This window comes from Ovis canadensis, chromosome 2 (genome assembly GCF_042477335.2).
Source record: "Ovis canadensis isolate MfBH-ARS-UI-01 breed Bighorn chromosome 2, ARS-UI_OviCan_v2, whole genome shotgun sequence".
NCBI lineage: Eukaryota > Metazoa > Chordata > Mammalia > Artiodactyla > Bovidae > Ovis > Ovis canadensis.
In genome coordinates this window covers 190,340,065-190,357,599 of record NC_091246.1, presented here as the reverse complement: position 1 = coordinate 190,357,599, position 17,535 = coordinate 190,340,065, and the positions used below count along the sequence as shown (strand labels likewise).

Sequence of the window (17,535 nt, the reverse complement as noted above, 5' to 3'; positions counted from 1 at the left end):
ATCCCTGGGCTGGGAAGATTCCCTGGAGAAGGGAATGGTAACCCACTCCAGTATTCTTGCCTGGAGAATCCCATAGACAGAGGAGCCTGGCAGGCTACAGTCCATGGGGACACAACTGAGCAACTTTCACTTCCATCACAACCTTGTGTCAGTAGACTGGCTTTGCCGTGCACGGGTGAGCGGACCCAAGTTTGGTTCAGTAATATGAATTCACAGAAAAGGAACTAGCATTTCTGAGCCCCTGCCATGGCCCACACCCTCTGCTTGCTCTCATGCTCATCTCCAGGCAAAGGAGGGCGGTAGAGACACACTGAAAAAAATGACCCAAAAGGAACAGCACGAGGAAAAGCCTGGATTTCGATTAATTCAGGAAGAGCTTTTCTGCTGGCAGTGGAGGAAGAAGTAAAGGTAAGGGTTCCAGGGTTACAAACTGGATTTCAATTGCCTTCTTGAATCCCTGGGGGTATGTGGGTGACAGTGCATATGGAGTTGGTGCACATTAGGGTGAGCTTTCCTACTTAAAAAAAATATTTATTTGTTATTTGGCTGTATTGCGTCTTAGTTGTATTATGCGGGATCTTTCCTTGTGGTGCACAGACCCTCCACTTGTGGGGCATGGGCTCAAGAGCTGCAGCGCACCGGCATAGTTGCCTGGTCACCGGCATAGTTGCCCCATGGCAGGTGGGATCCAAGCTCCCAGACCAGGGATCGAACCCATGTCCCCTGCACTGGAAGGCAGATTCTTAACCACTGGACCAACAGGGAAGTCTCCTCCTACTTCTACTAAAACGAAAACATCAAGGCTGAGCAGGTCTCATCAGCCTGGGTTCTGGATGAGAGGACTTGGCCCAAAGAGCTGACCAGAGAGTGTGGCTGAGGTTGCACGGCTCCTGAGGACCTAGGGGAACTCTGATGATGGCGAGGAACCAGGACACGCTGGCAGAAGTCAGGGTATAAGTACCCACTGACCCTGGTTGGTGGCAGGGCTTAGGCCCAGGCAGAGCTGACTACTCCTGGGGCCATGGTAGGGTTTTGCCCCCTTGGGGTGGGCCTCACTCCAGATCAAAGGATTTGAGCAAAAGGTCACTGTGATGGTCATCGTACTGGGACACTATTCACGTTTGCTCACCAGCAACTCATTTCACTATGTTTGTAAGGACAATGGACCAAATAAGTAAATTCCAGGTCTCAGGAGCAGGTCACTGACCAGGCTGCGTTTAAAGGAAAAGGCATGAGCTAGTTGTTTGATCTTAGGGCTTTGAAGAGGTGCTAGTTAAGCAAATTAGCAAGAATGTGCTTACTCTAAATTTCCTCCTTCTTTGGTCTAACACTATTCTCATCTACCTGCTCTGTCTCTGATGACAGCTGTGGGGCCTCCCGGTGGATGGCCAGGCTGGAGCATGGAGAGACCTGGATCCTTTGGTGTGGATACGGAGGGTGTAGACAGCTAATCATGGCAATTCTAAAATGCTGAAAATGGACCATGATTATTTCAGTTGAATTATGTGGACTGGTTGTCTACTTTTATTGAAGTATGGTCAACGATCCACCGTGACATTAATTTTTTTCTAAAAAAACTGCAATTATCTATTTATTTATTACTTGCTTTCGGCTGTGCCAGGTCTTGCTGCACATGGGCTTTCTCTGGCTGTGGAGAGTGGGTTATTCTCCAGTTGCAGTGCATGGGCTTTTCACTGCAGTGGTTTCTCTTGTTGTGGACAGAGCACGGCCTCCAGGGTTCAGGCTCCGAAGCTGTGGCATGTGGATTCAGCTGTCCCTCAGCATGTGCAATCGTCCCAGATCAGGGGTCACACCTGTGTCCCTGCACTGGCGGGAGGATTCCTAATCCCTGGAATATCAGGGAAGCCCTGTGACATTAATTTTTTTAAAGTTTATCTCAAGAGCTTTGATATGATCCTATAATCGTACTCCTGGGCATATGTCTAGAAAAAAACACAATTAGAAAAGATATATGTACTTCAAAGCTCATAGTAGCGCTGTTTACAATAGCCAAGACATGGCAGCCACCTAAGTATCCATCAACAGAGAAATGGATAAAGAAGATATTGTAGATATATACCATGGAATATTACTCAGCCATAAAAAAGAATGAAATAACACCATCTGCAGCAACATGAATGGACCTTGAGATGATCATACTAAGTGCAAGACAAATATCATATGATATTACCTGTATGTGAAATCTAAAAATGATATAAATGAAATTATTTATAAAACAAAAATAGACTCACAGACATAGAAAACAAACTTATGGTTACCAAAGGAGAAAAGTAGGGGGTAGGGATAAATTAGAAGATTAGGATTAACATATACACACTACTATATATAAAATAAATAACCAACAAGGACCTTCTATGTAGCACAGGGAACTATACTCAGTATCTTGTAATAATCAATAATGGAAAATAATGTAAAAAGAGAACTTACCTATATATATCTACATAGATACACATACCTATATACGCATATCTGAGTCATTTGGCTGTAAATCTGAAACTAACATAACATTGTAAATCAACTAGAGGTCAATAAAAGTTAAAAAAAATAAAGTTTATCTCAAGATAAAGAGATGAAAATCAGTTACACATCATCATATCCCTCTGACTACCGAACTTCCCTCATGCACCAAAAGTATGATTTGATATTTTCCTGGCAGGCAACTTTCAGGGCCACAGTCTCTGTAATCTGAGGGGCACACATACCCCTCTGAGGCAACGCGAGCTGGGCTTACCTCGGCAACACCTCTGTCTTATAAGTTTCGGGCAGGGATGAGAACACCAGGCTGTGGAACTTCTTCCAGGTCATCACTCCAGGTATTATGTCCTGTAATAGAGCCAGAACAGGGGGACCATGGGTAAAGTCCAGGAAGCACTTCAATTTCACTCAGCTGGCCAATTTTCAGTCTTAAAAGTTGAACTGCAAAATTTATCATTTAAGCTTAACAGAATTTTTCTGAGGCTAAAAAAGACAACCGTTTCAGCAAATAGTATTCAATGAAGCAGCAGGAATTAAAGCAGGAGGAAGGAGAGGTTTGAGCCCTGACTTATAAGGCAGAGAAGCAAGGGTCCTGGTGTGGAGGGGCAGGTCAGGCCTCTCGATCTGTTTCGATTCCTGTGAATGTGATGCTAATGCAACATTTAGAGAGCGTGGGTCAGTTCATCAAAGCCTCTTCCAGGCAGTGGGGATGGGGGTGGGGGGCAGTGAGCTTGTGCAACCGCACTGAGAGGCCAAGGAGGGGTGTGACCAGGGGTCACTGAGTGCAGGGTGCGTGATGGGGGTTGACAGAAAATGGCCAGGAAGGCAGGCTGGTTGTGAAGGGTCTCGTGGGCCAAGCTCATGAGCTTGGAGCTGTTCCCATGGGCAGCGGGGACCATGGAGGGCTTCCAAAGTGGAGAAGGACTGGATGCGACTCGAATGGAAGGAAGGCTTCTGCGAGGGGGTGGGGGGTGGTAGTGGTGTGGTGCTGGCACCCAGGGGGAAGAGAGGGAGTCACGTGGTGTGTAAGGCAGACTGGTGGGACCCAGGGTGGCTGGACTCGGGGGTGATGAAGGAGAAGGGAGTGAGGACCACATGGGTCATTGCTTGAACTGTACACCCAAGAGGCAGGAAAGTGATGTGGGAAGAGGTGTGAAGTGGGGCTGGCAGGAGTAGGGCCAAGATGATGACCTAAGGTGGGGTTTTGTCGAGTGTGGAAGGGCTGAGGGTCACCTGCAGGAGACGTTGCTGGAAACTGAGCTCAGGCTGCTTATCCAGGGAAGAAAGGACTCTGGGGAGCCTCCTTCTCACTGTGTGTTTGTCACGTCACCACCTTGTCCCTTCTGATCTTTCTCTCCTTGTTAGGGACCAGAGAGAGAGAGTGTCAGACCCCAGGACTGTGACCACCATGCAACTTATCCTACATGGTCACAGTGGGAATAAAATGAATATTAAGCATAGCCTTCAAAGGAAAAGAGTAAGAATGCTGAAAGGGGGCAACGTGAAGCCGGGAAGTGGGCACAGGCAGACGGGGTGGTGTGGCGAGCCCGCCTGCCCTGCTCCAGGGCTGGGGCATGCCCGTGCCCCTGTGCCATGGTTACTGTCCTTGCTCTGCAGCTGTGGCCACCGACTCTCTTATTCCCAGTTCCAGCTGCGGCCCCTCACTTCCTTGTCCCCCACCCCCTGGTCCCTGCAGCCCAGGGCCAGTTCTGCTGCTGAGCCTGGGACGGCTTTACCGTGTGATGGAGAAATTGCTTCTGGGTGAGGGGGATGCTGGAGCCGTAGTGGCACTCCTTGGTGAACTTGTACTTGGGGTGGGAGCACAGGTGGTAATCGATCAAGGTTTCCACGTAAGTCAGAGGGTGCTTCACAGCAAACAGTCCTGGGCTGGGATTCTGCAGAAGGAGAGAGAAAAAAAAAGAATTTCTTTTGCTGACCAGCTTTCACCTCAGGCACAGGACAGACATCAGCTGAGGTTCCCCACGGCTCCCACCAGTATGGATGCTCTGACTCTGCGTCAGCTTGTCTGAGAAAGACAAGCAGGAGAGTTGAGGTGGTTTCAGATGGGCTGTGGTCAGGGTCACTCACAGATGTCACTTTGCTGGCTGAAGAACTTCATCACATATCACATGGATTTACTAGGCTCCCGTGGAAACCAGCACAAATGAAACCACAGCTTAAAGTATTTGTTTCTAAATTTGATCAGTCCTAACTGTAAATAAGCAAACTGGTTTTAAAAAGCAAATGTGCTTCTGGTTTTGGGAAGGAAAAACAGCTTTTTTAAAACTAGTTTAAAGAGAAGATAAAGGAGAGGGTGGCATTTGATACATCAGGAAACGTCAACGTTTAATATTGTTTTGGTGATGTCTTTAATTCAGGAAGGCTCCATCTGGATGTAGTATCTGGCTTTAAGGGAGATCCTGTTCTTTACTAATTTTCCAGTGAGACTAATGGAGGTACAGAGCAACTATATCAAAATATACAAAAACATGGAGCCTTTTAATGTTTCTTCTGGGGCTTATCCAATAAAAACCCTGCTTTTGTCCCAAACAACATAGCTTTCAGCTCCCTCGTGGTTAATTCAGATGTTTAAGAACCACTGAGATTCTGTTCTTTTTGTCTGAATAATTAAAAAAAAAATTTAAAACACACACACAAATCTCCACTGTCAAGATATAAACGTTCCCCACAACTTAAGGATGATGCAGCCAGGCCAGGGAGGTGTGACAGCAGAACTTGGTTGTGGTGGATGTGACGAATGTGTTCCAGCCACAAATGCTGGGACGACAGTCCTCTGTTAGTTCAGGGAGGCTGATCTACAGCCAGGACCGAGGAGAAAGATGCCGAGCAAGTGGGCTCTTGCCTGAACTCATGACTGTAAAGGCAGCAGGAGGGCAGGGAGGCAATGATGCCCCCTGAGGGAGTCGGCAGGGCCCCAGCAACCACATCTCAATGAGCTCTGCAGCTGAGGGAAGAGGCAGGAGATACCCATGTGTCCAGAGCAGCTCTTTTCCCATTCTTCAATGTGTCATATGGGTTGGGGGCTGAGACAGGGGCAAATGCAAACACTGGCTCCCAAATCTGACCCAGACAGCGACTGCAGGGCCAGAAACAAACAAGGTGAAAGATGGGGGCCCTGGCGAGAGAAAGCTAGGGAGGTCGAGGATGCAGAGGAAAAGCAGGTGGGGATGGGGAGATGGGGGATGTTTCCTATTCCTGTGCAGGTTCCCTTAAGTACACCTGGGTGCACAGACATAATGGGAGGAGCCAAGGTTAGGACACAAAGCAAGTGGCCCAGCTTACACCACTTAGGTACTCTGCGCACAATCACTCCAGAGAGGGGATGAACTTTTTGTCCAACTCAATAGTAAAGAGCATTTATTTTGTCTTAACTGTGTCAATATGTTTCTCTGCCAGGCCAAGCACAGGCTTGGATTATAGCTTTTGGGTGAAGGTTCACTATCACGCCCTCTGGGTCAGTGACAGAGGGAGGTTCTAATATCAAAGCCAGATGGACTCTATTAATATTTTTAAATTTTCCATCAGGTCTTAAAAATCATGCCAAATATTAGTTGGCATCCTGTTTGGAACACATATCAATTTTTAGTTGACTCTCCCCCTTAGAGTTTATAATGGCTTTTTATTTTGGTTTAATGATGTGCCTTTATGAAACCTGTACTGTTGGCACATGGAGTCCATCCTGTCCTGGATGCCTCCTCTGGCCCCTGTAGATAATGCACAGATATCATCCCAGGACTTACTGTAGACCTTTCCTTGTTATAACCACTATTTATTGCTGACAAAGGTCCATCAAGTCAAAGCTATGGTTTCTCCAGTAGTTGTGTACGGATGTGAGAGTTAGACGATAAGGAAGGTTGAGCACCAAAGAATTAATGGTTTCGAATTGTGGTACAGGAGAAGACTCTTGAGAGTCTCTTGGACAACAAGGAGATCAAACCAGTCAATCCTAAAGGAAATAAACTCTGAATGCTCATTGGAAGGACTGATGCTGAAGCTGAAGCTCCAATACTTTGGCCACCCAATGTGAAGAGCCAATTCACTGGAAAAGATCCTAATGCTGAGAAAGACTGCAGACAGGGAGGGAAGTGGGCAACAGAGGATGAGATGGTTGGATGGCATCATCAACTTAATGGATATGAGTTTGAGCAAACTTCAGGAGATGAAGGACAGGGAAGCCTGGTGTGCTGCAGTCCATGGGGTCGCAAAATTGGACACGACTGAGCGACTGAACAACAACATTGCCTTTTATGTTTGTTTCTTAGGGTTTCCAAATTCTTTCTTTTATAGCCATACTGAGGTATAATTGATATACAATAAACTGCATGCACTTAAAGTATAGAACTTGGTATATGTTGATATATGTTACGTCTGCAAAACTAGTCTCTTTCTCACTTGCAGAGTGGTGAGGGAGGTGGTAGTGGGTGGGTCTGGGGGATAAGAGAGTGGTGTCCAAACCTTACCATGGAAATCCTGGGGTTTTGCTGGGATACCCTTCTCAGGAAAGCTCCTCCCCTACTGCCAGCCCAGCCTTTCTATGTAGAACTTCAGCCGATGAGAGGGTTCTGGTGCCAAATGAAGTCTGGAAATCACTGAGCTAAATGTCTTATGATGTTCAGTTCAGTTCCGTTCAGTCTCAGTTGTGTCCTACTCTTTGTGACCCCATGGACCACAGCATGCCAGGCTTCCCTGTCCATCACCAACTCCCAGAGCTTACTCAGACTCATGTCCATTCAGTTGGTGATGCCATCCAACCATCTCATCCTCTGTTGTCCCCTTTTCCTCCTGCCTTCAATCTTTTCCAGTATCAGGGTCTTTCCCAATGAGTCACTTCCTCGCATGAGGTGGCCAAAGTATTGGAGTTTCAGCGTTAGCATCAGTCCTTCTAACGAATATTCAGGACTGATTTCCTTTAGGATGGACTGGTTGGATCTCCTTGCAGCCCAAGGGACTCTCAAGAGTCTTCCCCAACACCACAGCTCAAAAGTAGCAATTCTTTAGCACTCAGCTTTCTTTATAGTCCAACTCTCACATTCATACTTGACTATTGGATAAACCATAGCTTTAACTAGACAGACCTTTGTCAGCAAAGTAATGTCTCTGCTTTTTAATATGCTCTATAGATTGGTCATAGCTTTTCTTCCAAGGAGCAAGTGTCTTTTAATTTCATGGCTGCAGTCACCATCTGCAGTGATTTTGGAGCCAAAGGAAATAGTCTGTCACTGTTTCCACTGTTTCCCCATCTACTTGCCATGAAGTGATGGGACCAGATGCCATGATCTTAGTTTTCTGAATGCTGAGTTTTAAGCCAACTTTTTCACTCTCCTCACTCACTTTCATCAAGAGGTTCTTTAGTTCTTCTTCGCTCTCTGCCATAAGGGTGGAATCATCTGCATACCTGAGGCTATTGATATTTCTCCCTACAATCTTGATTCCAGCTTGTGCTTCATTCAGCCCAACATTTCACATGATGTACTCTGCATGTAAGTTAAATAACCTGGGTGACATACAGCCTTGATGTACTCCTTTCCTGATTTTCCAGTCTATTATTCCATGCCTGGTTCTAACTGCTGCTTCTTGACCTGCATACAGATTTCTCAGGATGCAGGTAAGATGGTCTGATGTTCCCATCTCTTTAAGAATTTTACATAGTTTGTTGTGATCCACACAGTAAAAGGCTTTGGCATAGTCAATAAAGCAGAAATAGATGTTTTTCTGGAAATCTCTTGCTTTTTTGATGATCCAACAGATGTTGGCAATTTGATCTCTGGTTCCTCTGCCTTTTCTAATTCCAGCTTGAACATCTGGAAGTTCACGGTTCACATATTGCTGAAGCCTGGCTTGGAGAATTTTGAGCATTACTTTGTTCAAAGCATGTGAGATAAACAGAGTTGTGTGGTAGTTTTAAGATTCTTTGTCATTGCCTTTCTTTGGGATTGGAATGAAAACTGATCTTTTTGAGTCCTATGGCCACCACTGGGTTTTCCAAATTCGCTGGCATATTGAGTGCAGCACTTTAACAGAATCATCTTTTAGGATTTGAAATAGCTCAGCTGGAATTCCATCATTCCCACTAGCTTTGTTTGTAGTGATACTTTCTAAGGCCCATTTGACTTTGCATTCTAAGATTTCTGGCTCTAGGTGAGAGATCACACCATCGTGATTATCTGGGTCATGAAGATCTTTTTTGTATAGTTCTCCTGTGTATTCTTGCCACCTCTTTTTATTACCTTCTGTTTCTGTTAGGTCCATACTGTTTCTGCCCTTTCTTGTGCATATCTTTGCATGAAATGTTCCCTTGGTATCTCTAATTTTCTTGATGAGATCTCTAGTTTTTCCCATTCTATTGTTTTCCTCTATTTCTTTGCATTGATCACTGAGGAAGGCTTTCTTATCTCTCCTTTCTATTCTTTGGAACTCTGCATTCAAATGGGTATATCTTTCCTTTTCTCCTTTGCCTTTAGCTTCTCTTCTTTTCACAGCTATTTGTAAGGCCTCCTCAGACAACCATTTTGCCTTTTTGCGTTTCTTTTTCTTGGGGATGTTCTTGATCATTGCCTCCTGTAGAATGTCACGAACCTCCATCCATAGTTCTTCAGGCACTCTGTCTATAAAATCTAATCCCTTGAATCTATTTGTCACTTCCACTGTATAATCGTAAGAGATTTTATTTGGGTCATATCTGAATGGTCTAGTAGTTTTCCCTACTTTCTTCATTCTAAGTCTGAATTTTGCAATAAGGAATTTATGATCTGAGCCACAGTCAGCTCCTGGTCTTGTTTTTGCTGACTGTATAGAGCTTTTCCATCTTCGGCTGCAAAGACATAATCAATATGATTTTGGTATTGACCATTTGGTGATGTCCATGTGTAGAATCGTCTCTTGTGTTGTTGGAAGAGGGTGTTTGTATGACCAGTGCATTCTCTTGGCAAAACTCTATTAGTCTTTGCTCTGCTTCATTTTGTACTCCAAGGCCAAACTTGCCTGTTACTCCAGGTATCTCTTGATTTCCTACTTTGGCATTCCTACCCTCTAGGATGAAAGGGATGTCTTTTTTTGGTGTTAGTTCTAGAAGGTCTTGTAGGTCTTCATAGGACCATTCAACTCCAGCTTCTTTAGCATTACTGGTTATACCTCTGAGTTCCTCTTTGAGGAACTGCCCCTCCATCCTGCCATAAGACTACTGGAACATGCCCCCCAGTGGCCAAAACACAGGTATTACAGCTCTTTGGAGGAAAGAAGCAGAGCTAGTGAGAGGAGCACTGAGGCCAACAGTTAGGAACCAGGCAGGTTTGCATCCCATCTGCCCTTGGTGTGACCATCAGCACCTCTGCCCCATCAGAGACACAGATTCTCCCAGGGGAGACTTGCTCAGCAGTATCTAAGGTCCTTCTTCATTCTGCATGCGTGTGTGTGTGTGTTCTTACAAGACAGACCATAATCAGGGCAACTACGGTGACATTTTATCGATGATTCTGCACTTACATAGAACCTCCTCAGATTTCCTGTCTGACTTTTAGTCAGAGTTCGTCATGGCCTTTTATTTTGCTTTAATGATGTGCCTTTATGAAACCTGTACTGTCGGCACATGGAGTCCACGCTGCCCTGGATGCCTCCTCTGCCCCTGGAGACAATGCACAGACATCACTCCAACACTCCACCATAATGCTCTGCTCGTTATACTTAGGGTTTGCATGCCACTTCAGTTGCTTCAGTCATTCCAACTGTTTATGTATCTACAAGTATAAGGAGGAAGGGGGATGCCCCTGAGGGCAGGTAATGGGGGAACACACAGGCTGGCCAGGACACATGCAGTGGAGTGGGGAGAATCGGCTCAGCCTCACATTGTCAGGAGCTTGGACTTAATTTGGTATTAAAAAGGGAGTCAGGCTCCAGGGAACATTAATCAACAAGAGCTCATCCAAAAGCCTCCATACCTACACTGAAACCAAGCTCCACCCAAGAGCCAACAAGTTTCAGAGCAAGACATACCAAGCTAATTCTCCAACAACACAGGAACATAACCCTGAGCACAAAAATACAGGCAGCCAAAAGTCACACCAAACCCATAGACCTCAAAACTCACTACTGGAGACTTCATTGCACTCCAGAGAGAAGAGATCCAGCTCCACCCACCAGAACACCGACGCAAGCTTCCCTAACCAGGAAATCTTGACAAACCACTTGTCCAATCCCACCCACAGGAAAGAACCTCTACAATAAGGAGGAACCACAAACTTCCAGCATACAGAAAGACCACCCCAAACACAGCAACCTAAACAAGATGAAAAGGCAGAGAAATATTCAGCAGGTAATCAAATATGATAAAAGCCCACCAAACCAAACAAAAGAGGAGGAGATAAGGAGTCCACCTGAAAAAGAATTCAGAGTAATGATAGTAAAAATGATCCAAAGTCCTGAAAACAAAATGGAGTTACAGATAAATAGTCTGGAGACAAAGATTCAGAAGATGCAAGACAAGCTTAACAAGGACCTAGAAGGAATAAAAAAGAGTCAATCAATAATGAATAATGCAATAACTGAGATCAATAGCACTCTGGAGGGAACCAACAGTAGAATAACTGAGGCAGAAGATAGAATAAGTGAGGTGGAAGATAGAATGGTGGAAATAAATGAAGCAGAGAGGAAAACAGAAAAAAGAATTAAAAGAAGTGAAGACAACCTCAGAGACCTCTGGGACAATGTTAAACGCCCCAACATTCAAATCATAGGAGTCCTGGAAGAAGACAAAAAGAAAGGCCATGAGAAAATACTCGAGGAGATAATAGTTCAAAACTTCCCTAAAACAGGGAAGGAAATCATCACCCAAGTCCAAGAAAGCCAGAGAGTCCCAAACAGGATAAACCTAAGGCGAAACACCCCAACACATATATTACTCAAATTAATGAAGATCAAACACAAAGAACAAATATTAAAAGCAGCAATGGATAAACAACAAATAACTCACAAGGGGATCCCTATAAGGATAACAGCTGACCTTTCAATAGAAACTCTTCAAGCCAGAAGGGAATGGCAGGACATACTTAAAGTGATGAAAGAGAAAAATATAACAACCCAGATTACTGTACCCAGCAAGGATCTCATTCAGATATGAAGGAGAAATCAAAAGCTTTACAGACAAGCAAAAGCTCAGAGAATTCAGCACCACCAAACCAGCTCTTCAATAAATGCTAAAGGATCTTCTCTAGACAGGAAACAGAAAAGGTTTATAAACTCGAACCCAAAACAACAAAGTAAATGGCAATGGGATTATTTTTTATTTATATTTAATTATCTTAAATGTAAATGGGTTGAATGCCCCAACCAGAAGACAAAGACTGGCTGAATGGATACAAAAACAAGACCCCTATATATGCTGTCTACAAGAGACCCACCTCAAAACAAGGGACACAAACAGACTGAAAGTGAAGGGCTGGAAAACTATATTTCACTCAAATGGAGACCAAAAGAAAGCAGGAGTAGCAATACTCATATCAGATAAAATAGACTTTGAAATAAAGGCCGTGAAAAGAGACAAAGAAGGGCACTACATAATGATCAAAGGATCAATCCAAGAAGAAGATATAACAATTATAAATATATATGCACCCAACATAGGAGCACCATAATATATAAGGCAAATGCTAACAAGTATGAAAGGGGAACTTAACAATAACACAATAATAGTGGGAAACTTTAACACCCCACTCACACCTATGGATAAATCAATTAAACAGAAAAAATTAGCAAGGAAACACAAACTTTAAATGATACAAGGACCAGTTAGACCTAATTGATATCTATAGGACATTTCACCCTAAAACAATGAATTTCACCTTTTTCTCAAGTGCACACGGAACCTTCTCCAGATCACACTCTGGGCCATAAATCTAGCCTTGGTAAATTCAAAAAAATGGAAACCATCTCAAGTATCTTTTCTGATCACAATGCAGTAAGATTAGACAGGAAAAAAAACTATTAAGAATACAAACATATGGAGGCTAAACAACACAATTCTGAATAACCAACATATCACAGAAGAAATCAAAATATGAATATAAACCAATGAAAATGAAAACACAACAACCCAAAACCTATGGGATTCAGTAAAAGCAATGCTAAGGGGAAGGTTCATAGCAATACAAGCCTACCTCAAGAAACAGGAGAAAAATCTAAGTAAATAACCTAACTCTACACCTAAAGCATCAGGGAGTTCACGGTTCACGTATTGCTGAAGCCTGGCTTGGAGAATTTTGAGCATTACTTTACTAGCATGTGAGATGAGTGCAATTGTGTGGTAGTTTGAGCATTCTTTGGCATTGCCTTTCTTTGGAATCAGAATGAAAACTGACCTTTTCCAGTCTTGTGGTCACTGCTGAGTTTTCCAAATTTGCTGGCATATTGAGTGCAGCACTTTCACAGCATCATCTTTCAGGATTTGAAACAGCTCAACTGGAATTCCATCACCTCCACTAGCTTTGTTTGTAGTGATGCTGTCTAAGGCCCACTTGACTTCACTTTCCAAGATGTCTGGCTCTAGATTAGTGATCACATCATCATGATTATCTGGGTCGTGAAGATCTTTTTTGTACAGTTCTTCCCTGTATTCTTGCCACCTCTTCTTAATATCGTCTGCTTCTTTTAGGTCCAGACCATTTCTGTCCTTTATCGAGCCCATCTTTGCATGAAATGTTCCCTTGGTATCTCTAATTTTCTTGAAGAGATCTCTAGTCTTTCCCATTCTGTTCTTTTCCTCTATTTCTTTGCATTGATCACTGAAGAAGGCTTTTTATCTCTTCTTGCTATTCTTTGGAACTCTGCATCCAGATGCTTATATCTTTCCTTTTCTCCTTTGCTTTTCACCTCTCTTCTTTACACAGCTATTTGTAAGGCCTCCCCAGACAGCCATTTTGCTTTTTTGCATTTCTTTTCCATGGGGATGGTCTTGATCCCTGTGTGCTGTACAATGTCACAAACTTCATTCCATAGTTCATCAGGCACTCTATCTATCAGATCTAGGCCCTTAAGCCTATTTCTCACTTCCACTGTATAATCATAAGGGATTTGATTTAGGTCATACCTGAATGGTCTAGCGGTTTTCCCTACTTTCTTCAATTTAAGTCTGAATTTGGTAATAAGGAAACAGTTCCAGAAAAACATCTATTTCTGCTTTATTGACTATGCCAAAGCCTTTGACTGTGTGGATCACAATAAACTGTGGAAAACTCTGAAAGAGATGGGAATACCAGACCACCTAACCTGCCTCTTGAGAAATCTGTATGCAGGTCAGGAAGCAACAGTTAGAACTGGACATGGAACAACAGACTGGTTCCAAATAGGAAAAGGAGTACGTCCAGGCTGTATATTGTCACCCTGCTTATTTAACTTATATACAGAGTACATCATGAGAAACACTGGGCTGGAAGAAACATAAGCTGGAATCAAGATTGCCAGGAGAAATATCAATCACCTCAGATATGCAGATGACACCACCCTTATGGCAGAAAGTGAAGAGGAGCTAAAAAGCCTCTTGATGAAAGTGAAAGAGGAGAGTGAAAAAGTTGGCTTAAAGCTCAACATTCAGAAAATGAAGATCATGGCATCCGGTCCCATCACTTCATGGGAAATTGATGGGGAAACAGTGGAAACCGTGTCAGAGTTTATTTTTTTGGGCTCCAAAATCACTGCAGATGGTGACTGCAGCCATGAAATTAAGAGACGCTTACTCCTTGGAAGAAAAGTTATGACCAGCCTAGATAGTATATTCAAAAGCAGAGACATTTCTTTGCAGACTAAGGTCCATCTAGTCAAGGCTATGGTTTTTCCTGTGGTCACGTATGGATGTGAAAGTTGGACTGTGAAGAAAGCTGAGTGCCGAAGAATTGATGCTTTTGAACTGTGGTGTTGGAGAAGACTCTTGAGAGTCCCTTGGACTGCAAGGAGATCCAACCAGTCCATTCTGAAGGAGATCAGCCCTAGGATTTCTTTGGAAGGAATGATGCTAAAGCTGAAACTCCAGTACTTTGGCCACCTCATGAGAAGAGTTGACTCATTGGAAAAGACTCTGATGCTGGGAGGGATTGGGGGCACGAGGAGAAGGGGATGACAGAGGATGAGATGGCTGGATGGCATCACGGACTAGATGGACATGAGTCTGAGTGAACTCCAGGAGCTGGTGATGGACAGGGAGGCCTGGCGTGCTGTGATTCATGGGGTCGCAAAGAGTCGGACACGACTGAGCGACTGAGCTGAACTGAACTGAACCGAACACCTAAAGCAACTAGAAAAAGAAGAAATGAAGCACCCCAGGGTTAGTAGAAGGAAAGAAATCATAAAAATTAGAGCAGAAACAAATGCAAAAGAAACAAAGGAGACCATAGCCAACATCAACAAAACCAAAAGCTGGTTCTTTGAGAAGATAAATAAAATAGACAAACCATTAGCCAGACTCATCAAGAAACAAAGGGAGAAGAATCAAATCAACAAAATTAGAAATGAATGGAGAAATCAGACAACACAGAAATACAAAGGATCGTAAAGACTACTAGCAGCAACTATATGCCAATACAATGGAAAGCTTGGAAGAAGTGGACAAATTCTTAGAAAAATGTGACTTTCCAAAACTGAACCAGGAAGAAATAGAAAATCTTAACAGACCCATCACAAGCACAGAAATTGAAACCATAATCAGAAATCTTCCAACAGGATCAGATGGCTTCGCAGCCGAATTCTACCAAAAATTTAAAGAAGAGCTAACACCTATCCTACTCAAACTCTTCCAGAAAATTGCAGAGGAAGGTAAACTTCCAAACTCATTCTATGAGGCCACCATCACCCTAACACCAAAACCAGACAAAGATGCCACAAAAAAAGAAAACTACAGGTTAACATCACTGATGAACATAGATGCAAAAATCCTTAACAAAATTTTAGTAAACAGAACCCAACATCATATTAAAAAGATCACACATCATGACCGAGTGGGTTTTATTGCAGGGATGCAAGGATTCTTCAATATTCACAAATCAATCAATGTGATACACCCATTAACAAATTGAAAGATAAAAACTATATGATTATCACAATAGATGCAGAGAAAGGCTTTGACAAAATTCAACATCCATTTATGATAAAAACCCTGCAGAAAGCAGGCATAGAAGGAACATACCTATAATAAAAGGAACATACATATAATATAGGAACATACATATAATAAAAGCTATATATGACAAACCCATAGCAAATATTATCCTCAATGGTGAAAAACTGAAAGCATTTCCCCTAAAGTCAGGAATGAGACAAGGATGCCCACTCTCACCACCACTATTCAACATAGTTTTGGAAATTTTAGCCACAGCAATGAGAGAAGAAAAAGAAATGAAAGGAATCCAGACTGGAAAAGAAGAAGTAAAACTCTTACTGTTTGCAGATGACATGATCCTCTATATAGAAAACCCTAAAGACTCCACCAGAAAATTACTAGAGCTAATCAATGAATATAGTAAAGTTGCAGGATATAAAATTAACACACAGAAATCCCTTGCATTCCTATACACTAACAATGGAAAACAGAAAGAGAAATTAAGGAAACTATTCCATTCATCATTGCAATGAAAAAAATAAAATACTTAGGAATAAATCTACCTAAAGAAACAAAACACCTATATATAGAAGATTATAAAACACTGATGAAAGAAATAAAAGATGACACAAATAGATGGAGAAATATACCATGTTCATGGATTAGAAGAATCAATATAGTGAAAATGAGTATATTATTCAAAGCAATCTATAGATTCAATGCAATCCCTATCAAGCTACCAATGGTATTTTTCAAACTAGAGCAAATAATTTCACAATTTGTATGAAAATACAAAAAACCTCGAATAGCCAAAGCAATCTTGAGGAAGAAGAATGGAACTGGAGGAATCAACCAGCCTGATTTCAGGCTCTACTACAAAGCTACAGTCATCAAGACAATATGGTACTGGCACAAAGACAGAAACATAGATCAATGGAACAAAACAGAAAGCCCAGAGATAAATCCACGCACCTATGGACACCTTATCTTTGACAAAGGAGGCAAGGATATACAATGGAGAAAAGACAATCTCTTTAACAAGTGGTGCTGGGAAAACTGGTCAACCACTTGTAAAAGAATGAAACTAGAACACTTTCTAACACCATACACAAAAATAAACTCAAAATGGATGAAAGATCTAAATGTAAGATCAGAAACTATAAAACTCCTAGAGGAAAACAGACAAAACACTCTCTGACGTAAATCATGGCAGGATCCTCTATGACACACCTCCCAGAATATTGGAAATAAAAGCAAAAATAAACAAATGGGACCTAACTAAACTTAAAAGCTTTTGCATAACAAAGGAAACTATAAACAAGGTGAAAAGACAGCCTTCAGAATGGGAGAAAACAATAGCAAATGAAGCAGCTGACAAAGAATTAATCTCAAAAATATATAAGCAACTCCTGCAGCTCAATTCCAGAAAAATAAGCAACCCAATAAAAAAATGGGCCAAAGAACTAAACAGACATTTCTCCAAAGAAGACATATAGACGGCTAACAAAACATGAAAAGAGGGTGGGATGATTTGGGAGAATGACATTCTAACATGTATACTATCATGTGAATTGAATCGCCAGTCTATGTCTGACGCAGGATGCAGCATGCTTGGGGCTAGTGCATGGGGATGACCCAGAAAGATGTTCTGGGGAGGGAGGTGGGAGGGGGGTTCATGTTTGGGAATGCATGTAAGAATTAAAGATTTTAAAATTTAAAAAATAAAAAACTAAAAATAAAAAAATAAAAAAATAAAAAAATAAAAAAATTAAAAAAAAAAAAAACAAAAAAAAACATGAAAAGATGCTCAACATCACTCATTATCAGAGAAATGCAAATCAAAACCACAGTGAGGTACTATTTCATGCTGGTCAGAATGGCTGCTATCAAAAAGTCTACAAACAATAAATGCTGGAGAGGGTGTGGAGAAAAAGGAACCC

At 42.4% G+C, this 17,535-nt stretch overlaps 1 protein-coding gene across 2 annotated transcripts in view; it reads right to left on the bottom strand.

The window, feature by feature from the left end:
* CFAP221 (cilia and flagella associated protein 221) overlaps window positions 1–17,535 on the bottom strand; it is a 125,499-nt gene that overhangs the window by 15,462 nt on the left and 92,502 nt on the right. The window contains exons 20-21 of one of the 2 annotated variants that reach the window (XM_069577809.1): window positions 4,233–4,391; window positions 2,753–2,844 (exon numbers count right to left, since the gene is read on the bottom strand). In XM_069577809.1, the coding sequence (XP_069433910.1) occupies window positions 2,753–2,844; window positions 4,233–4,391 (251 nt within the window). Of the gene's footprint in view, window positions 1–2,752; window positions 2,845–3,729; window positions 3,854–4,232; window positions 4,392–17,535 lie in introns of those variants that run through there. The other variant, XM_069577810.1, reaches the window with a different exon arrangement.